Genomic DNA, 26,500 nt, shown 5'->3' with positions numbered 1-26,500 from the left:
TATAATGCAGCATGTATAATTCAATACAACACGTTATCAGAGTTATTTTTAGACATTATTAAAAACAACTAGAATTTAATGAAAATTGATAAGGAGATAACATAAGTTAGTGGGAGAGCAACCTATTCTTACATACAAGGTGGGAAATAATTTTAAGAGAACTTTTGAAAAAGGAAACAAGGGATTTATTCAGTACAGGGCTACTAATCCTTGTGGAGCATGTAGTGTTTGTGCATATATATACAGTGAGGCAAGTGTTACACTAAACAACAGCCTGAAAAGTGTGGTGAGATTTATTAAAGGTAGTTGTAAGTCTAAAATGTTGGTCTACATGGCCTTATGCACTTCATGTAGTGCATACTACATAGGTAAAACGGAGAGGGCATTTAAGGACCGTATTTATGAACACTTATATGACATCAGGACTCACAAAGAAACTAGTGCTTTGTTCAAACATAGTGTAACCTGCCCTTTTACATTTATAAGATTTAAATTTGGCATCATTGATCTAGTTCAAAGGGACTTGTCCAAGGGAGGGGGTGATATAAAAAATGTTTTGATACACAAGGAACTGTTATGGCAGCTTAGGTGTAAATCAAACACTCCACCTGGTTTAAATGACTATATTAGTATAAAACCTGTATTGTATAAAAAAGCAGAAAACGTTTAAACTAAACAAACATATACAAACACATTTGTACATAAATTTATGATCAAAACATTCATACATTCATATATTTATACATTTTTTTACATAAAATTGATTATAACATTAAATATAAATTTCTGGCTATTTTATAAGACATTTTATTGTGTAAGAAATGTTTATAAGAAAAATATGATTAAGTTTTATTAGTAATATAAGTCTTATTTATTCAGGATAGTATTAGGGTTATATACATGTCTCTTTAAAAGTTGATTGAGTGTAATTAACTTGATTGAAATTGGTGTATAAAAGTCGTAATTTGTACCAGTGCTTTTATCTGATGAAGTCTAGTCATTAGACAAAAGCGCTCATCCTCTGTGCTTTGTGAACATTATAAAGACTTTTTAACCTACTTTTTCATATCTTTTTTGGTTGATTTGGTATACTTCACCATATGAAGTTTGACTTTCCATTGAGTCAGTCTTCTGAATGGAACCCATGTAAACATACATATCCACACATATATAGCATATATAGGATTTTGTGTGAGATACATGAAATGTATTGTTTTATATATTTATGGAATGGGTAGGGACACAAATTTTTGGTTTTCAAAAAAATTAAATTCCATTTTCATGAGATGAAATCTAGGAAGTATACCAGTGATTTTCAAATTTCATTATGGTGATTTCATTATTTTTGGCTGCATCAATGTATATAGTACACATGCACATCTATATATATATGGGTTCACTTTATAATCCCGAAATCGTGAAATATTGAATTTCAGAATCTCGAGATCATAAAGCCAAAACCTTAAAATCCAGAAACATCAGAAGAGTGAATTTCAAAATCGCGACTCCTACACTAACCATACACCACACACATACACATACACACACCTTCCCTCCACACACAAACACACAAAACTACACTACATACAAGCAGGTCAAGCCCCCCTGCACCCCCCATGTGGGGGGATGCACTCCCACACCTCTACTTAAACATACTAACTCCAAGGTCGCACAACACAAACACACAATAATGCCACCATACAAGCTACATTCCCCTCGCACACACGCATCACAGTAACAAAACACAATGACACACACTAATGCCCCTAACCAAAACCCTTAAACATAAATACTTACCTGAACTTCCAGCTATCCATTCACACAGTGCAACACCAGAAGCACTAATTCAACATCTCCGGAGTTCACAAACCAGTTTTGCCCCTTGCCGTTCTCAGTGTGATACTAACATCAAACAATCCCCCATTAATATATACACAGTTTAAAGGTGACATTCATCCATTAAAACTTGTACATACAAAGCATAAATATAAATTCCAAATATAAATTTCAGAAAACACACATAACATGTAATTCAATATATATTATAAGCATATTGACTAGTTAATAAACATAATTCCAAAAGTACAAAGTAGATATTCATTTAAGTCCGGCTTATGTAAAGCCCCCAAATTAATAATCCATAATTTTTCTTTTTTATCTAAAATGGAATGCTTAGTAATGTCTGACAGTTTACTACTTAAAACTACATCAATACCTATAAATACAAAGTGTGCAGTCTCATGTTCCAAATTATGTTTACAGAGTGCGCTCCTAGATCTCTTACAGTTAATGTCACTAAGATGTGTAGCTATCCTAGTCTTAAAGGCCCGAGATGTTTGTCCAATGTAGAATGCTCCACATTGGCATATTGCCATATAGACAACCCAATCCGTACAGCAAGTAATAAACAATCTAATTTCAAATAATTTGGACGTATTTACCGAAGTGAATGACATAGTCCTGGACACTACCTTACAATCTGTACAATTACCACTACTGTTACTACCCCTGATAACCTTACTCTTAACATCCTTAATCTCTGGATCCCCTTTCTTATACCATGACAGTAATTCTCCTACATTCTTACCTCGGCGATAACTGTAGGAACAGTGGTCATCAAGGCATTGATCAAAAAAATCATCAGTTTTTACAATGTGCCAATATTTGTTCACTATATCCTTAAATCTAAAGGTTTTGGTACCAAAAGTAGTAGTTAACCTTATCTTGGAAACCGGTATAGATTGAGAATCATGAATCCAATCTTTAGCATCCCTCAAACACATTTCCCTGTTAAAATTAACAGCACTATCTTTTATCATTCTTACTCTGGATGCATTATAACCTTTTTTTATGAATCCCTTGCTCATTTTCTCGGCTTCTAATCTGCAGTGTTTTTTATATTTATATATATATATATATATATATATATATATAAAGATGTGTGTATATAGATATATACACATACTAGTGTGTATAATCTTTTTATTTATTTATTTATTTATTTTATTTTACATTTGTTGACCGGGATAGTCCGACTGGATGCATGTCCATTTTCAGCAGAGGCCCGGGGAGAAAAGCTCCAAGGGTAAGCAGATACAGCATTACATAATACCAGCATTACATATTACAAACAGATTATTTACAGAGATTACATAAGTAAGCAAGTTAAACAAGTTCCACAGGTTAAAGTTAGTCCTGAGCACAAGTCAGGATTAAATTAAATTACACAGTAAACTGGTTAACAGATTTTTACACATTCTAGAGAGAGTTCGCCAGGCTTGATACATTGACATAGCCAGTTAAGTGACAAATGTTGTTTGAGTCTAGTTTTAAATTGACCTAAGGTGGAAAGTAAGGTAATATCAGCTGGAAGTGAGTTCCAGGATCTACTTACAGAGTTTGCAAAGAGAGAATCACCGGCTGTGTTATTAATTTTGCTAGTCTGAATTAGTAGTTTGTTAGAGGATAGAAGCAGTCTAGGATTGTTATAGGGGGTGATAATTTTTATATTATCATTCCCTGAAGCGGTTGAAATCTGTAACAAAGCACTGGGCCACTGTCTGCCTAGTTCCGGATATATTCAAAATCCTGTTGTTCACTATTTGAGACTGTTTTTTATTTTATTAGGTTGCCCTCTACCCACAAAAAATCCCACCTTTTTGGTAACTGTTAGGTTTACAATTAGTGCCCTTAGGTTCATTGGTTCAATCCCAAACTTGGTCAGCTCTTAGGGGTGTATTGTCAATGAGGTAGTTCCCTGGGGTGTATGGATTTCCAAAGGATACAATAGTGCATTTTTGGCATTTAGTTTCAATCCATGATTTTGGTGCCAGTTATTTATTTGGGATGCACCTTCCTGCAGGATGGCTATGTCATTTGGAGGTTCATTGACTGCTTCTAACTTGCAGTCATGAACAAACTAAGATAGCCAGAGGTCTTTGGTATAAGTATAGGCTTTTACTTCAGAAAAGTGGACACCAAACAGGTGTGGTGTCAGCACAGATCACTGGGGGACTCCACTGGTGACTAGTCTCTTTGCAGAGGAAGGTTCCTCTGTTTTGTTTTCCTGTATTCTATCTGTGAGCTGTGGTAATCCAGTAGGTGAAAAGTGGTTTATTCCCATTTTATTTAGTTTTTCTACTATGCCTGAGTGGGGAACTGTCAAAAGCTTTGGCCAGGTAGAGGTATGTGGTTTGTATAATTTTGCCTTCATCCATTGCTTTGGTGACCTTTTTAGAAAAATCCACCAGAGTCACTAAGAATGACCTTCACTTGAAAAATCCAGATAGAGATGGGTCCAGTGTTTGGAGGTTCCTATGTCCTGATTGATTAGATCCATATGTATTTCCATGGCTTTGCATACAAGGCTGGTCAGATTTGTGGGTCTGTTGAAGGTCCTACCTTATGCAGGGGAATGACTGTTATCCAGTTGTTTGGTACAAAACCTGTATGAAGACAGATTGAACAGTGTTAGGGGTGTGGCTAAATCATGATTCATGCTATTTAAGAATGCATCCAGAACAAAACAGAAGAGTAGTTCCCAGAATGTTAGAGTCCTTGTCACTGAAATAAGCAAAACACAGGAGCTTAATAATATCCACAAAGTCATGTGGATATTATTAAGCTCCTGAGCTATTTGTTTATTTCAGTGACAAGGGCTCTGACATTCTGGGAACTACTCTTCTTACTTTTGGTCAAAATGATTTTCTTTTTATTGTAATGCTTATTGGTATTATGTTACCACCATGTGGGTTTGCTTCTAGCGTTTGCCCCGAGCATGTTCCTACAAGTTAAAGCTACACGTGTGCAGTTGCTTACATACTAGTATAGTGCAGTGATGTACATTTTCAAGTGTTCAGTGAAGGCAACTGGGTTTGGTGGGGATTTGAAGCTTGCCACTGTATCACGTAGGAGTAGGTAATTTGCCTTAAAGAAATTTGCAAAGGTACTTTGGGTGGAAGGTATTTCTGGTTTCAGTTTTATTTCAAAGGAGAGTGCTTTGTGGTCAGACCTAACAAGTAAAGAAAATACACAAGGGATGGTGAAGGTTGCTGCCATATTAGTGAGGACAAGATCCAATATGTTATTTACCCTAGTGGGTACTCTAAAGTTTTACTGGTTATTTGTATTGACAATGCCCAGGAATCTCTGCTTTTGTGCACTAGTGGTGGTATAGGTTTCCCAGTCTACAGATGGACAGTTTAGATCACCCGGGAAAATGGTACTGGGATTAATACTGAGTGATTTTAATTCCTGTAGATAAGCATAGTGGCTTTCTTGTGTCATAAAGAGAATTCTATAGCTAGCTAATATATGGTACAAGACCTTTCTAATGGGTATTTGGACATGAAGAAATTATATTGCATCATGCTGCTTTACCAGCCTTGATGTGAGTCTCTTTTGGATGTAGCTTGGGATACCTCCACCTTTCTTTACCTCCTGTACAGTAGCTGCTATAAATGTGTGGAAAGCACTACAGCCCTGTATAGCCGGAGTGCTTTCTGATATTTTAAATACATCTCAGTTACTATACAAATGTCAATGTCCTGCAGGGCTTGTAGGGAATAGCATTTCTTGTTTAAGGTCCTACCATTGATCAAATAACACTTTCATATTTATAGATTTTTTTTTTTAATTTATTGATTGAGCATGTGAGTGATTTTTTTTTAATTACATTATCTGTTTTTTTAATTACTTTTTTTGCTAACTTGGTTGCCAGATTTGGCCAGCTACATTTACAGCTGAGGTCCAGGGAAAAAAGCTCCAGTAAAGAAGTCAAATCATGACAAAAAAAAAAAAAAAAAACATAAATAGCACAAAGAGGTATGTATCAACAGACCAGGACACTGAATGTTTAAGCAGAACCATTATTTTAATATTTCAAATACAGTCATCCTAGGTTATATATGAAAAGATGCTGTGTCTAATGGTTTTATGTTTTAAAATTTTAATAAAATAAAATGAAAAAAAAACATAGTACCAAGTCAGAATACTATTTTATAGCAATTAGGCATTAACACTACAGTTCCCCAAAGCAAGCTTAAATCATAAGCACATCAATTATTATTATGGCCTTTCAGGTACAAAAACTCAATGATACCCATTTAGCAAAAACAGACTAACCTTCACACTTAAGACTGTAACTCCGCTAGTGTACTATTCTAGCCTACAGTGATTTTCTTTGTTAAAACTGTCTGAACCCAGCTGTGGAAAAAATAAAAAACTCTTAGAAGGTAACTGCTTATGTTAGAGACAAGAAGTAATGCAGAGATGTTGAAACACAATAATAGTGCCAGAAAGGAAAGTAAGACTGAGGTAAGAGAGATTAAGTTGAAACTGCAATAAAACGAGAAAGGGTGGATGCGAAAGGAGAGAGCATGAGAGCTGCACAGAACAGAGGCTAAACAAGGATGCAAGTAGTAAAACTGCTGGCAAGAAAAGTTGGAGCAACAAAAAGAATGAATGTGTCAGGGTACTACAGACAATTAAATAAGACGTGGATTATTTCACAAAGAAGGGGGCTGCACCTTTGTGATAGGAGAGGTCCATTGGTTTTCAAATGAGTGGCATGCTAAGCTCTGAGAACAGACAGATTGGCTGCTTCACAGAGGTTCTAATCAAGACTATGGCAGATTCATGTTGGGTAGAAGTACCATGAGAAAATGGTACCCCATGGCTACTCTGTGCTGTCAGCATGCTGAAAAGTTTGAGTCAGCATTATCAGGCAGGGATGCTGAAGAACATAGTGATACAAAGCACAGTTTATGAGCCAATGCAAGGTTTGTAGGACACACTATTGTTCCCCCATCATTAATATACTAACATATAGTTTGAGATCTTTGCTTGTAACTGTAATGGATTCATCTTCTTCCCTAGACTGGCAGACTGTTAAATGCTTTCGAATGGCCAGTGCCTTGGGCACATGATCCTATCAAAATGAAATGGAAACAATTTATCAGTCTGTAATTTGGAGACTCATGAAGGTTCCTATTCAGAACCATGGATAGCAGCTATCTAAAGACACAATGGTTTAAAGTACTTCTGAGTATGCCTAATGAAAAGCATGCAGCAAAATAATTCTAAATTAAACAGGAGATACAATTGAACTCACCTTTAACAAGCACTGTGAAATGTGCCTCATCATCCCCTGCATCACATGTAAAAACTCCACTGTCTGTCAGCTCTGCCTGTTTAATGTTAAGTGTCCGTATCTTTCCCGCACTGCTGGAATAAATCCTGCCTCCTGATGTTAGCTGTCGCCAGTTCTTCAGCCATTGAACTGAGGCATTCTCCCTGGAGATTTGCATAGAAAGAGTGAGGGTTTCTCCTTCCATTACATCAATTGTCCTTTTTGTATCCTCTTTATTTAAAATCTTCACAGGAAGTTCTGTTAGGAATAAAAGCTAGTTTCATTATTTCACTCACCATCCACATACAACACAAATTTGCATAAAACTAATACAATAATAGATATCACAGAACTGTACCAACACAAATAATTATATTTATTTAGGCAATACAAACTGCAGTGTAGCTATACCTAGGAACTCAATATTTGCATAGTCTAGCTCATCATGATTCATCTGATTCTTAAAAACTACTCGTCATAACTGAAAAAAAGCTCTGTGTGGTTCAGTTAATTTGTTTGTAAAGTGAACGAAGTTGCATACTGTTAGTACTGTTAGTCTCTATATTAAGATGTATATCTGGCTTCTGCCACTGTTAGGTGTAAAAATCATAACACCAGCAGTTTTAACTCTGCTTATCTACTTGCTTCAGCTTAGCCTTTGTTGGATGCTACTTTATTTTGTTATAACTCATTTCACCCATATCCACAGCATATCTTGCTGTACGTCATTCACCCATGTGTAGTACTTGTAGATCTCTCTGTGCCTATCATTCATCTGTATTAGGTGAATACTTCCTTTAACTTTCTTCTATAATGTCCATTAAGGTGGTACATTTGTATGCTAATTCAAAAAAATAGGATGTTACATATGAAGATAAACCTTTCTCCACTAACAAGAGGGTGCACATGAAAGGGATAAGTGACATTTTCCATGTGTGCCATAATTTTACTGACTAAAACTCTTTTAAATCTACTGTTGTCAAAACAGTGATGAAATAACAATTTTCATGTTGTCAGACAACATGGATAACACAGTGTTCTCCTGTTCCTGTGATTCAGTGACCTCAGAGTTAACATGTTTACATTTTGGGCTGATTTATTTTTTAATTTCATTACAGTGCCTTACATTTTTGATTTTGCAATGTACACCACAATGTTTCACATCATTGTACTGGCATAAATGTTTCACCAGTCTCTCAAAAACAATGAGTCTGTCAAATAGGAGTATCTGTTGTAATGGGTCTATATTACCATGTTGACAGGGCTGTTTATCGAACGCCCTTATGTCGACACATGTACACCAAAATGCCAAAATGTCTAACGGCCACAAAATCAAATTTTTTCAAAGGGAAAAAAATCGCTGGGCCAACAAAAAAACAAAACAAACCAAAAGACACAATGAAGTGGGGGGAGGCCTTTGCCCACCTCACCCCCCCATGTGGGGGGCTATGCCCCCCACCCCCTACTTAAATATACGTACCAACTCCGAGATCACACTACAGTGGAGGAAATGGAAAATTCCTGACAATGGCCCATGGATTTTTTTCCCTGGGAAAAAAAATCACTTTTGTGGCCATTTGACATTTAGGTATTTCAGTGTACATGTGTCAACATATGGGAGTTCAATGAACATCCCTGTTGACATGGTAATATAGACCCGCTACTAATTTAAGATCATTGTGTTACTGAATAGATGCTGATAGATACAGATACAAGGTTAAGTTTTCATATAATATTCTCCTTGACCAACATTTACCAAAGTCTAGACCACCATTTTCTAGGGCAAAAAAGAATGTGAGAGGGGGAGCGCAGAAGTAGTATTATCAGTCAAAGACCACTTGTGTTAAGATGGTTTGTTCAATAGTAGGTAATCAAAGTTACACCAGACTGCAAAAAAAAAAAAATAAATAGAAAAACACTGGCACTTATAAAACATTCCAAGACCCTGGAGTAATTAAAGAAAATGTTGGCTACAGGGTGCATGCTAACAACAGAGGTGCATGGTCTTATCTGTTGAACACATGTCCTAGCATGTCTGTCTGTCTATCCCTATCCAACCACACTTTCCGTCATCTGTTCAACTCAAATTGCAAGCATATTTTCATTCCCTCACTCAATGCATTAATAAGAGACACCTTTAATTAAATTCTTCTAAAATGAAAACAATGCATTTTGGCACCAGGCAAAAACTCAATAGCATTTTCAGTTCACTACATATCCATTCCATAATTGAACATGTCATCTCCTTTAAATACCTGGGAATTTGGTTAGATCCATCTCTAAACTTCCACAACCATCTAGTTAACACAAAAGATTAACTCCCTCATATTCTGTATTAACAGAATCTCTCCATTCCTCTCCAGACTCACATAGGCAAGGGCATCATACTTACTCATCTTGAATATGGACACTTTCTTTTTGCTGCAACTTCCTAAAACAGCTCCAACATTCAGACCATATCAAACTCCATTTGCAAGTTTATCACTGTCTCCCCTATAAATGAACAAAACTGTAAAACATTAGAAAAATCTAACTGGCTCAGCCAAGCAACAAACAACACTCTTACTTTCCTCATATCAAAGAATTGTTCAAGCTTATCAACAATCACACCTTTTCAGCTTCCAGATGAATTTGGGATGTACCATCATACAATCTTGTAGACTTGGCCACTCTGGTCCTCTCCTGCACTCCCCTCCCAACAGATAAAAGTGAACTAACCCCTCATTCTCTTTTGTTGATCCCAAATTATGGGAATGTCTCACCTCTTCATATCCTATCTTCAGTGCACAGCTAAAAGCCTTTCTCAAATGTAGGTGCTCTGTCTCTGGCCATATCTTCTAATCTCTTCCACATTCTACTGATTCAAACACTTAGCTCTCTTCTCTTCCATAAATACATGAATACAAATATCCTCTTATGTTCACAGAGACTCAAAGTCTACTGCTGGTATAATTGTTTATAACACTCATTTTGTCATGTAGATATTGTTCATCGTATTAATAGTATGTCTTAGTATGTCATATACTTTGTTTACAATGTCATGTTTTTAGATTTCTTGTACTCCCAGACTGTGACTGAAATAGATCCTTTGGGACCTAGGTTAACAAATATATTTTATCTTCCATTTATCCTTTGTTGACCATGTTAGTCCCACTAAGCTAGTAGCCTCTTTTCAGGGAAGTTGCAGACTGATGTTTATACTACTAGGGCATCAGGTAACTTCCCTACTCTTTTTGATAGTTGCCCTGGTATCTTTTACATCCACCCAAGCTACCACCAACTTAAGTAGACAGGACTCTCTTTAACATCTCATTCAAATGGTGGAAGATTCAGGAGTAAGTACCCCCCTTTATGCATCACTGACAACAATCATTCTACCTGGTATGGGAATAGATCCCACAACCTTGGTAACCAAAGGGAGTGTGCTGTCTTTTGCTCCACTGATATGTATATGTATATATATATATATATATATATATATATATATATATATATATATATATATATACACATACACATATCGGTATATAGGATCATAGGAAGTTACTAGGCTATTGGCCCTGAGGCCCTTACCAGCCTAGCAAAGAATTTAGCCCATGTTTCAACATGTCAGCACCCTATGCCACTGTCCAGCGGGACACAGGTGAAATCCCAGGGGTGTATTTTCTGTTCCCCATCCAGTTATCCAGGTTGCATTTAAAAAGGGTTAATGAGGTACTCTGCTTTATGTGGAGAGGGAGTCTATGCCACAAAAGGGGGAGTCTCTGGGACACAAGTCTGTCCTGTCAACAATCCTACTGATGTCACAGACCAGGTTGAGGTTGCTCGTGTGGGTTACCCGAGTGGAACTTGACTTGCGGATATGCAGCAGTTCCATCAGGGTGGCGTCTGAGATTGCTTTGTATGCCAGAAAAAGGTCAGGGCTTTTAGCCTATCTGTGCAGGGTAGATGTTTGAGGCCATGGATTCTCTCGGTGAGGAATCTCTGTGGTCTCTCCAGCTGCTGCTTATGCTTTGTGCGGTACATGCTGAAAGGGGCATTGTACTCAATAATGGGTCTTATAAGGAAAGAATACAGGGCTATATAGATATATCTGCATACATATGTGTGCATGTGTACATGAGTATATGTTGAATTACCATAATGCAAATGCATCAGAAGTAAAATCATCAATGCCAGCATTCTGAAAAAACATGGCAGTTAAATTAAAACAAAAAAAATTACAAAAGGAAGCAGACACTTTTCTTTTGGGATCGGAACACTAAATACCCAGGACACATTCAGCTGAAATTTTCTGAGTAGTGTCACTGTTAAACCCCCCCCCCCACACTCCAACTTACTAATACCTGTTTAACCTAATCATGTCCCTGCAAGTGATCCTAATCCTGCACCTTACTTTATAAACCCTTTCCGTCACAGTGACACTATTCCAGACAGCTTCAACACACACAACAAAAAAACTACAACTTCACTTAATCCTACCCTAACCTCAGAGTACCCTGTATGATAAACAAAGAGGGGTAACACTTTGATATATTCTGTATATTGTTTTATGATTTTTGTCCTTTGATTTTTTTAGTGAGAAAACTTTGTGGTCATTCCAGTTTTGAAAAGTGTTTTTAGAGGTACTTTCCAAAAGGAGATTGTATTCAGTGTTTGGCCTAATGAGAGCTGAATACAGTGGAATTACTACATTCCTGGACTTGGATGCCAGACATAAAATATGTGATGTGACTAGCACTTGCTCTAGAACCTGCTGGAAAGCACTAGGAAGCCTGAAACTGATTCAAACACTCAGCTCTCCTTGTCAATAAGGATAAATTAATCATAGGCACTAAACAGCCTATAATTGCAAAGTACCTTGCAAAGGTAAGGGAAAACAGCTCTTAAAATTTACAAGAAAGCAGTAGGAAGCCTGAAACTGATTCAAGCACTCAGCTCTCCTTGTCAATAAGGAGAAATTAATCATAGCCACTAAACAGCCTATAATTGCAAAGTACCTTGTAAAGGTAAGGGAAAACAGCTCTTAAATTTTACAAAAAAGCACCTAAACAGGCATGTCCAAGGGTCAGCTTCCGGTGATTTCTCCTGTCCACCTGGTGAATCTGGGCATACTGGGGTAATGCGGCAACTGCCTCATGTACACAGACAATCCTCTCCTCCTACCACCCAACACTACAACCTGCGAGAGATGCACTTACATAGCCAAACTGCAAGCAAAGCTCTCTCCGGCCAAGATTGTGCTAGACAGTCAAGAGGAGAAGGTTAACACCTGCATTACACCTCAAGCAACTCATAGCCCTTCAAAACCCACACCATCAGCACCCACACATAGCAACACTAAACCCACATATGCAGAGGCCCTTAACATTAACCTGCCCAAGCAACAAGGACCTCGGAAGCCGAAACGCAAACAAACACCAGTCACAACCAAAGTGACACATAGCTCACAACACCAGTGTGCCACCCAACAACAGCCCCTAAGGCAAGACAATGTACCCAACATGTTAGTCATAGGTGACTCTATAGTCAGGCACACTGATGTCCCACTCACCAGGCTGAACAAGGAGAAAATTACAGTCAGCTGCCTGTCAGGTGCCAGGATCGACCACATAACGCATGCACTCAAGTCACTCCACAACAAGTACAAATACGACTCTGTCATTGTCCATGCTGGAGTGAATGACTTGAGACGTACCTCCATGGACTACATGAAAAGAGACATGGAAGAGCTCTTGGATCATGTGACCCAGGCAGGTATGACCCTAGCCCTGAGTAGCATCCTGCCTTCACCCAGAATGATACCACAATAAGGAAAAAATAATTGACTTCAATAATTGACTAAGCTTTTGGTGTCATTCAAAGGGGATCCAGTATTTGCCTGGGAAGACATGATCGACAAAACATAATACTTTGCCAGAGATGGTCTGCACCTGTCACCCCTGGGATTCAGGTTACTGGCTAAAGCTCTTGCCACCCCTATAGTACCTTTTTTAAGCAAGGTTCAAAAGATAAAACCACCACCATAGCAGATACAAGCATGCAAAATCTGAAGGTAATGCTACTCAATGCTAGAAGTCTAAACCTCAAAATGCACTCTCTCGAGGCACTCCTAAAAATGGAGAACATCGATATCTGTGCAGTAACTGAGACCTGGTTCAAGGCTCCAGAGAGCACCCCTGCAATACCAGGTTACAATTCTTACCACACTTTTTGGTCACAAATCCAAGACCGAAACACTAAAGTTGGAGGAGTGTCCATATTCACCAAGGATATTCACACCTCCAGGCTAGTTGCCCAACACAATGCATCTGAAATTCTCCAGGTGCAACTAACACTAGGTAAGACTGCAATCCAAATTGTAGCTTGTTACAGATCCCCCACCATGCCCCAAGATTCTCACTAAACCTTTCTAAACATACTAGAAAATATTAAGATACAACCAGACACCCTAATACTGGGTGATTTCAACTACCCTGCCATTAATTGGGAAAACTACTCGAGTACCGACTCCTTTTCCCAACGGTTCTTGGAATTCATAAATTCCAATGCCCTGGATCAACTAATCCATTGTCCCACCAGGAGCTCCAATATTCTAGACCTGGTCATTACCAACATGGGAGATAGATGCTCCACACCAGTGGTCACCCCCTCATTGGTCAGGTCTGACCATAAGCAAATCACCTTTGACATCCACATCCCACCCCCATCCCCCAGTAAGGAAACCTTCTTAAAAAACGTCTCCAAAGCTAACTTCATGCTACTGAAGTCAGAAGTGACAAACTTCACAACACCAACGCAGACAGGATCTGGAAGTTCGACTGCAGAATCCTACACTAAGGCACTATACGAGCACATCCACTTGTGCATGAATCGTGCCATCCCAAATAGAACCAAGATGCTCTTCTCCAAAAAAGGAAGCCAATCTGGTGGTCCCCTGCTATAAACAAACTATACAACAGAAGGAAGAAACTGTTGCAGAAAAGTGGAAAATCCCAGGATGCAAAAAACTCCCTCACCAGCCTCAGTAAGAAGCTGAGATCCCTCATAAAATCCTCAAAAGCTAGTTACGAAAATAAAATTGCCAAAGATTCCAAAGACAACCACAAGGCATTCTATAGTTATGTCAAGAATCTAAATGGCAATGCTCAGATCTGCTCTGAGCTACAACAGAATGGCATTAAATATACTGATCCTAAGGATATTGCCAATATCCTGGCAGATCGATTTGGTGCCAGCTTCAACCCCTAAAGGGCCCATCTCAATACCAAAAGATAACCAAATTCAGATAATCACGGCCACACAGGTAGAAACTGCACTCTCCAAAGCTAAGAATACAGCATCCATGGGACCAGATGACATCCAGGCTGTGTGCTACATGAACTATAAAATGAACTGGCACCTCACCTAAGTGTCATGTTTAATCATAGCCTCACCTCAGGCTTTGTGCCAACTGAGTGGTGCACAGCTACAGTTATCCCGCTCCACAAGGGAGGATCTGCCTTGGATTCGGGGAACTACTGTCCCATCAGTCTGACAAGCCTGATCTGCAAGGGCATGGAACGCATTATCATGGAACTTATAAACAAAGATGGCAACTTTCAAACACTGGACCTCACCCAGTTTGGGTTTGTGAAGAGCCGATCTTGTCTCCTGAATCTGATTGACTTCTTTGAATCAGTCTCCAGAGCTGTGGACGAGGGTAAAGTGGTCCACACAGCCTATCTGGACCTCGCCAAGGCCTTCAACACCATCCCCCACTCTGGAATCATAGATAAACTTACTAAGCTGGGCATAAATCCCTACATCACTCTATGGGTTGCCAAATGGCTTACTGACAGAACCCAGACTGTAAAAGTAGCTGACTCCAAATCCAGCTCAAGACAAGTGACAAGTGGAGTACCCAGGGTCCAGTCCTGGGACCACTCTTGTTTGGCATCGACTTCTCTGAAGTACAGGCCAACACTAAGGGACTCTGGCTAACAAAGTTTGCAGATGACTGCAAACTGGGAGCCATTACTGAATCCCTAAATGATGTGGATATTCTACAAAAGGGCCTTACAGAAACAGATGTCTGGTGCCAGAGCCATGGGCTCAAGCTTAATGCCAAGAAATGTATAGTTATCCCCTTTGGAAAAAAACGTGTACCCATGAATTACCCCATAGTTGGCAGGACAATAAAAATCGAAAGTGTGAGGACAGACTTAGGGACACAGGTGGACAGTGGTCTCACTTTCGATAACCACATCGCCAAAACAGTCAGGAAATCCTTCTATGTGGCTCACCTCATCACTAAGGGCTTTTCATCCAGAAAAAAGGAGGTCATTGTCCCACTGTCCTCATCCCTCATTAGACCCATTATAGAGTATAATGCCCCATTTGGTATGTACCTCACAAGACATCTGCAACAGCTGGAAAGGCCACAGAAATATCTCACTAAAAGAATCACAGGCCTAAAGCAGATGCCATATGCTGACCGTCTAAAAAAACTCCCGCTATACTCTGTGGCATATCGTCTACTCAGAGACGATCTCTGCTTAACATACAAGGAAATGTCAAACCCTGAGCTGTTGGACATGCTCCACTTAAAGAAATCCCAATCCCTCAGAGCCACACGCTCCAAGGATCTAAACCTTGTCATCACAATGAACAAAACATGCTGGAGGGATAGGTTCCTGACCCGGAGGCTACCCATACTCTGGAAGAGACTGCCCATACATGTCAAGCAGAGCGCCTCATTGGCCCTCTTCAAAAGGAACCTTGATGATTGGATGGGAGATAGGAAATTCACCCCAGGGATCATGTCAGTCGCCCTGCTAGACAGGGTTCCAGAGAAGTAAATATTGTGGAAAGAAATATCCAGGGAATTGTTATGGCTAGGCTTGCATAGGCCCTAGGGCCGATAGCCTAGTACCAACCTATGAACCTATGAAAAAGGACTTCCTTAAAATAGGGATATGTCAAGACTGAAGGCCATTTCATTGTCAACATAAGTGCTCAAATCCAAGAATACGGGATCAACTTTTGGGGTGGGTGTTGTCTATGTGACATTTACAAGGGTGGCTGTTATTACTGCAGGATACTATTGTACATTTCTTGACATTTAGTTTTAGTCCATGGTTTTGACACCAGCTATTTTTTGAGAAAGGCCCTCTTGGTAGATTTTTGTGTCCCCTGTGGAGTTTATGAAGACATTAAGTTTACTGTCATCTGGAAAACTGGTCAGCCATGGGCACTTGATATTTGCTTTGACCTTTGAGAAGTAAATTCTAAACAGGAGTGCCCAAGGACTGAACCCTGGGGTACACCACAAGTGACATGTCTTTTGTAGGAGTTAAAGCCACCGCCCTAACTTCCTGAGTTCTATTTGTGAGGCAGTTTGCTATCCAAGTTACATAAAAGTTTGCACACTGTCCTAAACTAAAGACCCCAACCACCCAAAATGTCACTATAGAACAAGCCCTTAATGCACTATTCGAGGACTAACACAGCTTTGATGGGACCTGATAATATCTCAGGATGTCTCCGTAATAGCTTCAAACATGATTTGCTGGACCCACTAGAAGTACTATACAATCAAAGTCTCCAACCAGGATTCATACCAAATAAATGGAAGGCTGCAAATATTATTCTTCTCAACAAGGATAAAAATATCGACCATAAGCTTGACTAGGCCATGGAAAGAATAATCATGAACTTGATAACTTACACAGGAAACTTTCAGACATTGGATCCAACCTGGTTTGGATTCGTCAAGGGTAGGTCATGCCTATGCAACCTGGTTGGCTTTAGGAAGATTACCAAAGCAATGATGAACAGGTATAAAACCATACCTACTGCCTATGTCGACCTGGCCAAAGCTTTTGACACCATACCCCAGTCAGGCATTGCAGACAAGCTTAGAAAATCACTACTCCATTCGCTGGATAGGCAGCTGTGTCAGATTGGACACAAGAAGTCAGGAAAGGGTAGTCTACCTCCACAAAATGCCAGTCATTAGTGGAGTCCCCCAGGGCTTGGTGTTGGGGCCCTCTCTTTTTGGTATCTATTTCTCTGAGGTTGAAGTCAAAGGCCTTTGGCTGGCCACATTTGCAGATGGTTGCAAACTACGAGCAGTTATAGAATCTTCCCCAAACCTTTAATGTTACTGTTGATTGCATCATGAAATTCCAAGGTAATATAAATCAAGAAAATTATGACAGCCTTCTTCACTGGCTACTCCAATCTCAATGCAGGAAAATTAGAATAAAGGTAAAATGACATGCTGAAACTTCTGATGTAGCATTCTTACTGTCCTAGGCTCTGACTCAGATTCAAGGGGTAACAACAGAGACTTTCTCTTCTGTCCTAAGATTGCCCTGCACATGCTCAATTTATGTCTGGGGAGAGTGTACAAGGGGGTATCAGCTACTCCTCTGACTGACACAGCCCTTATAGGCCCATCCTATAAATACCACAGCATTATCTCCTGGTTCCTCTGGGGATTTTCACACAAAGTGTGCATCCATGGCATAAGTGCCCACCCCTCCCACCTGTCAAAAGTAGGCAGTAAGTAACAGAATTAGCAGAGGTATGCCAGTCATATCAGGTGGGTGTAGAGGGATGACTGCTTTAAAGATGCATCAGTCAACTTTGATTTTCACTATTATTGGTTGAAACTGCAGTTATTTTCCAAAATATTTGGTCTCACAAGATGGTCTCTGGTCCTGCTGATATGGAGCCATTTAAAAGAATGCATACCTAGAAATTTTAAGGCATGTCATTAGAATGGCAGAGGTGTTAATTAGGACAGAGAACATAGTATCAAATTCACTATGACAACTCAGCAAATAATGATCTTACAATGAAATAGATGTGTCAAGCTCATCTGACCAAACACCAACCAAACTGTAGGTGACATCAATTAAAAATAATTATTTTTGCAGGAAGACTTGTGCATGTTAGAATCCTTTCTTTTGGACCCCTCTAATCAATTAATACAATATCAATAGCTGCCCAACTTTGGGGAAGAGAGGAAATACCTAAAAGGGTAAAAAAAAAAGAAAATGACCATGACTTGGTAAACTTTAACCTTGCAATGAAGCTTATAATGTAAAACTGCTCCTGAATATGCAGAATTGGGTTCAGGGAAGTCAGGTACTTACAATTCATCAAAAATTAGGGCTCCCTGTAATATCTGTATATATGCAAAAACAAAAACTGGTAGATTTTTGATAAAGAACACAATATACCTTCTTTGCATTCTGTATTAAACAGGTAATGGATTGTATTTCTTGCACGTCAAAAATACTGTATTGCTAGTACAGTTCACAGATTAATATTCTTCCTCAAGATCACATTAGCAACATGTGACCACAATATGAATGATGTATTTGCAAGATAATTTCTAAACATTCATCAAAAGGTCACATGGTTCACAAGTAGGCTCAATATTGTTTTACGTTTTTGAAATGGTGAAACTGACAACAAAATAAAGATTGTTTGGAAAATAAATGGAGACTTTACATAGAGTCATATATATTGTTTCACATATGTTTCATCAAATCTAAACTTCTTGAAAGCAAACAAGTTGAAGATTCAGTTTGACAAAACCTAGAAAAAAGTGGGGAAAAGGTAGAAAAAGTTGTACCCCTTTTTGGGCCTTTATCCTCATATCCCCTTAGCTATTAATATATTTGTAGATGTGCTGCAAAGTAGAAAGAAGGAAAAAAGCCTCAAAAGAATTGACATCAAATTTCCTTTTGTGAAAGGAAACTACATGCTTACTTTGCTGCAACTGTTATTATTTTAACTCATTTCATTGAATGACTGATTGATACTTAAATGGATGTTATTCTGCCTAACATTCATAATGAACCAGGATAACACTGATAGAGGATTGTTGTGGCAAAGGCTTTAAAAGATGGGAATAACTTTGGTGGTGGACTATTGAATATATCATACTATACTATATCACCCAATCTCACCTCTGTGTATAGTGTATTTTCATGTGTTAATCATCTAGCAGTCAGTGCTGCCCACTGCATATAAATAGTGTATAAGCATGTGCGTCAGCAACCTGGATATTTACTCTTGTACTATAGTTATTGTTTATTCTTCAATACCCATCATGTCTGTATTCTTGTGTTTGTTTTCTCCTGTAAAAGAGCTGATACTCGAAATTTCATTTAGGTAGCACTTGTGTTTCCTAAATGACAATAAAGTTTATTTGAATCTTTGAAGCAATTCTACTGGTGTGTTTTGTCCTTTATTTTGGGGCTTCCACTGTTTTTACATTTCATACTTACTTAGCTGTATATTTTCTGTGTTTTTGCAGTCACTTTTATTTGGACACATGACTTATACACCACTGTTAGCTTTGCCACATGATTTCATCATCTTGAAGCATATTTTTATATATTTTATATATTTAGTGCTATCTGACCTAACTGGGTAAATGGTGCTTCTCAGTGTTAGGGCTGTGTCACAAGGCAGTGATATCTTGGAATCCAGCCCTATTTGTTACCTTCCATGGATATAAATAAAGTTTAGATAAGTTCATAGGTTCATAGGTTCATAGATAGGTACTAGGCTATCTGCTCGAAGGCATTTATAAGCCTAGCCAGAATGTGTTGGCTTTCGCAGCCCCCTTAGATTAGTTCCCTGTGCCTCTGTCCAGCAGAGCCATTGAAGTGATCCCTGGGGTAAACTTTCTGTTTCCCATCCACTCGTCAAAGTTTCTCTTGAAGAGGGTTAGCGAGGAGCTCTACCTAATGTAGATTGGAATCTTGTTCTAGAGCATGGGAAGTCTCTGGGACAGGAATCTATCCCTCCAGCACATCCTATTTATTGTTGTGGTGAGGTTTAGATCCCTGGAGCATGTGGCTCGAGGGGATATGGTTTTCTTTAGGTGGAGCATGTCCATCAATTCTGGGTTGGACATGGCCTTGTATGTCAGGCAGAGATCACCTCTGAGTAGGCAGTATGCAACCGGGTACAGCTGGAGTTTCTTCATTCGAGCTGTATAGGGCATCTGCTTGAGGCCAGTGATCTTCTTGCTGAGGTACTTCTGTGGTCTATCCAGTTGTTGCAGGTGTCTTGTAAGGTACATCCCAAATGGGGCATTGTACTCTATGATGGATCTGATGAGTGATGCATAGAGGGGCCCAATTACCTCTTTCGATCTAGATGCAAACCCTTTTGTGATTAGGTGGGCCACATAGAATGATTTTCTAACCACTTTGGCAATGTGATTATCAAAGGAGAGGTTACTATCTACTTGGGTCCCCAGATCCCTTATTACGTCTTCCGTATTTAGGGGGCTACCACCTATGTGATAGTTTATGGGTACTTTGTTTTTTTCCAAAGGGGATGACTATGCACTTTTTGGCATTTAGCTTGAGGCCATAGTTTTGACACCAGGTATCTGTCTCAGTGAGACCCTTTTGGAGGATGTCTGTGGCAGACAGAAAGTCAATTATAGCCCCTAGTTTGCAGTTGTCTGTGAACTTGGTCAGCCATAGTCCTCCTGTGCTTGCCTGTACCTCTGAGAAGTATATGCCAAACAGGAGGGGTCCTAGGACTGAGCCTTGGGGAATGCCACTTGTAACCGGTTTAGAGTCAAACCTAGCTCCTGCAACTCTTACCATGTGGGTTCTATCCTTGAGCCAGTTGGCAACCCATCTCGTGACGTAGGGGTTTATGTTCAGGCTGGTGAGCTTATCTATAATACCTGAGTGGGGAATGGTGTTGAAGGCCTTTGCGAGGTCTAGGTAGGCTGTGTGGACCATCTTTTCCTCATCTATAGCCTTGGTAACTGTCTCAAAGAAGTCCACCAGGTTTAGGAGGCATGATCTTCCCTTAACAAAGCCAAACTGGGTAGGGTCCAGTGTTTGAAGGTTCCCAATGTCTCTGTTAATGAGATCCATGATGATGTGCTCCATAGCTTTGCAGACCAAGCTAGTCGCAGGGTCCGTTGTGACTCCACCTTTGTGGAGCGGAATAATTGTTGCTGTGCGCCACTCTGTGGGCACATAGCCTGTGGAGAGGCTGAGTTTAAACAGTGTGTTTAGGTGAGGGGTTAGTACATCTTTAAGGTCATGTAGGACGCAGCCTAGGACACTGTCTGGTCCTATTGATGCTATGTTTTTGGCTTTGGAGAGGGCTGTTTTAACCTGAGTGTCTGTGATTTCAGGGGCACTACATTCTTCTGGTATGGTTATGGGCCCTTTTGGGGGTGAGAGGGGGGTAAAGTTTGCACTGAACCTGTCTGCCAGAATGTTGGCTGTATCGGTCGGTTCAGTGTATTTTGTGCCATTCCGCACTAACTCCGAGCAGATCTGAGAATTGCCACTTAGATTCTTGACATAGCTAAAGAATGCCTTGTGGTTATCTTTGGAGTCCATGGCAATATTTCTTTCGAAGCTAGCCTTGGATGATTTTATGAGGGAATGTAGTTTCTTGCTGATACTGATCAGGGATGTCTTCCCTTCCTGGGATTTTACTCTTTTCTGTACTAGTTTCCTCCTTCTATTGTATAGCTTGTTTATGGCAGGGGTCCACCATACTGGTTTCCTTTTCTTAGAGGAGTGAGTCGTGGTTTTGTTTGGGATAGCATGATCCATGCATTCTTGTAGGTGGCCATAGAGTGCATTAGTAAAGGATTTTGCAGCTTGGACAGCGTTATCCTTTAGCATGGGGGCTTTGAAACTTCCCACCTTGGTCTTATGTGGTTTGCTTTTGAAATGTTTTTCACAGTGGTTTTTTTGACCAGGGGTGGTGGTGGAATGTGGATATCCAGAGTGATTAGTTTATGGTCAGATCTAACCAATGACGGGTTGATGCCCGGTGTGGAACACCAGTCACCCATGTTGGTGATGACCAGGTCCAATATGTTGTCACCTCTGGTGGGGGTGTTGACCAGTTGATCCAGGGTGTTTGAGTTTATAAATTCTAGGAAATGTTGGGCAAAGGAGGTTGTACTTGTGTAGTTCTCCCAGTTTATGTTTGGGTAATTGAAATCACCCAATATCAGGGTGTTTGGTAGGAAATTTATGTTTCCCAGTGTTTCCAGGAATGAGGAGTGGGGGTCCTGGGACATGGTGGGTGATCTGTAGCAAGCTATAATTTGAATAGCAGTTTTGCCCATTGTTAGTTGCACGTGGATAATCTCTCAAGTATCGTGCTGTGCCACTAACCTGGAGGTGTGGGTATCCTTGATGAATATGGATACTCCCCTGCCTTTTGTATTTCGGTCCAGGTTTTGTGGATGAAATGTATGGTATGAGTTGTAGCCTGGTAGTGCTGGGGTGCTCTCTGGAGCCTTAAACCAGGTTTCTGTTACTATACATATATCAATTTTCTCCATACTGAGAAGTGCCTTGAGTGCGTGCATTTTGAGGTTTAGACTTCTGGCATTGAGTAGCATTACCCTCAGTTTTTTTGTTACTTGTGCTATTTACGGCGGTGGGTTTGTCTTTTGAGCCTTGTATCATCTGAGTACTAAGGTAATGAAGCTGGCATTTTGCTCACCACCCACCCATGGAGTAGGTATAGAATGCTGTCATGAGTAAGCCATAGATCCCTATTTCTGTGACAAGGATTTTGTCAATTAAAATGAATGCTGCTACAAGAAATATAGGAGCAGCAAACAAGAGCAATATAACTTCATCATAAATTTTCTGAAATGTTGAAAAACAGAAAAACAATTAGGCATCTGATGCTTGTGATAACTGAGTTCTGATAGAGTTCTAACTGCACATGGATAAAAGTTATGGGGATTCTAAAACTAGATTTATTTGTGTTCTTTTGTTAGTTGAGGTAAGTTCACAGGTTCTTAGATACTTTTCACCCATGACCCAGGCTACAAAGCATAAAAGTTAAACATATATACTATTTACATTTACTCTGAAATTAACATATCTGCTTTCCAAAACAATTAACACATTGTTCTTATAAAAACAGATTGATTGTAATAGTAAATCATACCCATGTCTCCCTAGGTGCAAAATTATGCTGAGAGTGTATGCATAGAACTTAACTAATTTCAACGTGTTCAGCAATACCAATAGCAATATTGTTAATTATGTTCTTTATTTTTAATACAGAAAAACTCAATAAGTGCATGTATTCAGTTTTAGAGTAAAAATCCACTGGAAAAATTATGGTGCTTAGGTGTTTAGCTTCAATTAATATCTCAGTGGATGCTGCGTGAAGGAAATTTGGGTGTGAAGGCTTTGGTAAGCTTTTTTGTCTAGAGTGTCATCTAGTTAATGTAGTCAGTTTATAGCTAATGTGAGCATAAATACCCTTCATTCACTTATCAGTGGCTGAGGAGTTACTGGTCTGCCAAAATGTGGAATAAGAAAATATATGTATGTTACTGAATTTAACACCTCTCTTTCTCCCCTCCTCACCTAAAACACTGCAGAATGCAGCAACCAGCCTTAGTTAATCTGTTTCTTTTCTGTCTCCATGACAGGTCTAAAAATGACCAACACCTGTTATTTGTGTTGGAGAGTTTTGCATTTTGACTTCCCCAGCTGCTTATCCTCCAAAACACACACACACACACACACACACACACACACACACACACACACACACACACACACACACACACACACACACACACACACACAAAATGATAGTTTTGCTTATTTACTACTAAGAAAAGTCTGAACCTCCAAACAAATATTTTATATAAGGTCTGTAAGGGACATAACTATATACACTGCATATTAAAATAAAATGCAATTCCTTCTTATTGTCCCTTGCTTCCATTTTTGCTCAGCCTTTGGCCTTTGTCTGGATTTTTTCTGACTTAATATGTCCAGTTTCGCTGTTAAAAGCATGTTATCTTTCATGGTGAGTCCACTGTTTGTACCATTTGCTATGGTAGGATACTGTATGACTAGCTATGTTATGCTTTTTTGTCATGACAAAATGGAAGAAAGTAACACAGCTGTGTTAATGTTATATGACATTTATTTACCCTTGATTACAAAATAATTATGGTCTGTTCAATATTTATTTTTATTTAGTGTAAAGTATCCATGACTAGACATGTTCTTAGTAATTATATTGATGTGAATGAATACACTTAAATCATTCCAGTCATCACAATCTGAATAAATCAGTTCTGATTTACATAAAGCCCTGAGTCCTAGTTGGAGGTCTTATGTCAAGGATGAGATTTCAGCTGCATAGTTTCAGACATTATAGGCTATTTGTTCACACTTCAGCACTGGATGTTAGTAATATACTACTGTCTGGCATTGTTCCCACTGCTGTACAGCACTTCTAATTTTATCTCCAGTATGGTTTACTTTCAGTTTTCACAGTCCAGTATACTTGCTCTTTTATGAGTCTGACTTTGAGGTATTTATAATGTAGCTGATAGTTCATTTCCTCTAGCTTGGTTAAAACGGTGCTACTTTTATGCCACAAAACGTTGGTGTATTACAAAAGGTATTAATCTGCTCTTTTTTCCTGTTTTCTCCCCTGTCCTTGTAGCTGGCCTTCAGCTGGCATTTGCTCCTCTTCTCGTTTACTTGGTCTACCAGACCCACTTTAGCTTCCCCTAGGCTCACCCTGACCCATGTTAAACTCCAGCAGAGAGATCAAGAATGCTGAAGTAGTGTTACACTCCTGCCAGGGAGTGGGCTTTAATAACTGCCACCCTTGGCAGCCTTTTTAGCTCCATAATTCCTGCTTTTAAAAGTTGCATGAACACTTCCAGGCATGTGGAATATGGTGCATGCACACTTCCAGGCATGTGGAATGTGGTGCACGCACACTTCCAGGCATGTGGAACGTCGCAACCAAGAGGTATACCTATTGCAGTGCAGAGCTGACCAGATTTTTAACACTACCATGGGGGTAAGCCTTGTCAGCCTACCTACCCCCAGCATGGGCAAGTCAGCATCGGCTGCTGACTTCTGTCCTTCTCAGGTATAAACTGCTTAGTCTTAAGCATTGTGCATTCAAATGAATAACTATAATGAATGTTGCGAAACCAACATAGCAAGTTACTCTCTCAAGCCCAAAACACCTTTTTTGTATACTTCCACTTCACAACAATACTGTTTTACAGCATCCAGAACTTATCGGGATCTGGCTTCTCTAACTAACTGACTTTCTAGCTAACAACAGGCAGTATTAGAAAGAGCAATGAGTTATTAACAAAATGTAACTAAAACTGTTAGTCTAGGATGTCCTACAGTGAAGTAATTAATCACTGTTTGCCACTTATTCATATTGTCATATTTGTGTTCATATTTTCATAGCTGACACCCACATTTTTCGAGGTGTATGGTGTGAAACACCAATTTGGGAGACAGGACAGGTCACTGGAAATGCTGCTTTATATCACACTTTGCTGGAAATACTGCTAATATTTTTGTTGGTAATTATGAAAATAAGCAATATTTCCATCTGTACTTAATACTTACAAAAACAAGTGACTTAAAAACTATTGGATGACATGAGGTAAAATCCTTAAATGTTAAAGAAACTGTCTTTGATATTTTCACCCTAAGTTGTACATCTTCGGACATAACCAGTAGTATTTGTATCAGTAATTATACAATTATACACATTTTCATATTTCCTGTGAATAACATGCACTTACAGAGGAAGTTGTCGTCATGTGAAGCCTTATGTCTAGTTTATAAAAATGTTCTAGCAATATATGTCTAGGTTGTATAGTTTTCATAATATGAAAATGTGTTAAAAGTTTAGAAAAAATATAAATTGGAGATGTGTGCAGTATAATATATTACAGAATTTATAAAAAAACTATTAATGCACTGACTGTTATTATCACTGTAAAGAATACTTTTTACTAGTAACATTTCTGTTTGCACTGTTTTGCGGTGGTACAGCAGTACTGTTGTTACCTCACAGCAAGAGGTTCTCCTGTTCGATTCTCAGCTGTAGTGCCTTCTGTGTGGAGTCTGCATGTCCTCCCCGTGGTCAAGTGGCCTCCGAAAGACATGTGTGAATGGGAGTGCCTTCGCTGAAAGTTGGGTGTCGGGCTGGCAACCCGGCACCATAAAAATCGACTGCCAATCATTAGCGGACTGGAGTTCCACTGTGGCGACCCCTAACCTGGAAAAGACAAACAAAACTGTTTTGCTACTTTTCATTCTTCACAAAATATTTACATTTGTTTATCTTACTGTGTTTTTTAAGTTTATGTTTCAGAAAATGCCCTGGAATGCAAGGTGCGTTTAGCCTGCAAGAGCTATGACATTCCACACCACATAGATAGATGATAACGAGATAAAACTATATAGAAAAAGCAGTAAGTTACATTTATTTATTTACTTTATTTATTGACATTTACTAACCGGGAAAGTTCACTGGTTAGAAACCCATTTTCAGTGGAGG

The 26,500-nt window shown here is 39.2% G+C and overlaps 1 protein-coding gene across 2 annotated transcripts in view; it reads right to left on the bottom strand.

The window, feature by feature from the left end:
- The window catches only part of OBSL1 (obscurin like cytoskeletal adaptor 1), a 1,518,259-nt gene that overhangs the window by 548,969 nt on the left and 942,790 nt on the right, over positions 1–26,500 (bottom strand). For both annotated transcript variants that reach the window (XM_044060562.1, XM_044060561.1), the window contains exon 13: positions 7,112–7,387. In XM_044060562.1, coding sequence (XP_043916497.1) covers positions 7,112–7,387 — 276 coding nt within the window. The remainder of the gene's footprint in view (positions 1–7,111; positions 7,388–26,500) is intronic.

Source organism: Protopterus annectens, chromosome 2.part0 (assembly GCF_019279795.1).
Source record: "Protopterus annectens isolate FY-2018-M chromosome 2.part0, PAN1.0, whole genome shotgun sequence".
Taxonomy (NCBI): Eukaryota; Metazoa; Chordata; order Ceratodontiformes; family Protopteridae; genus Protopterus; species Protopterus annectens.
Note: the sequence above shows the minus strand (reverse complement) of the source record. Positions and strands in the feature narration are given on the sequence as shown.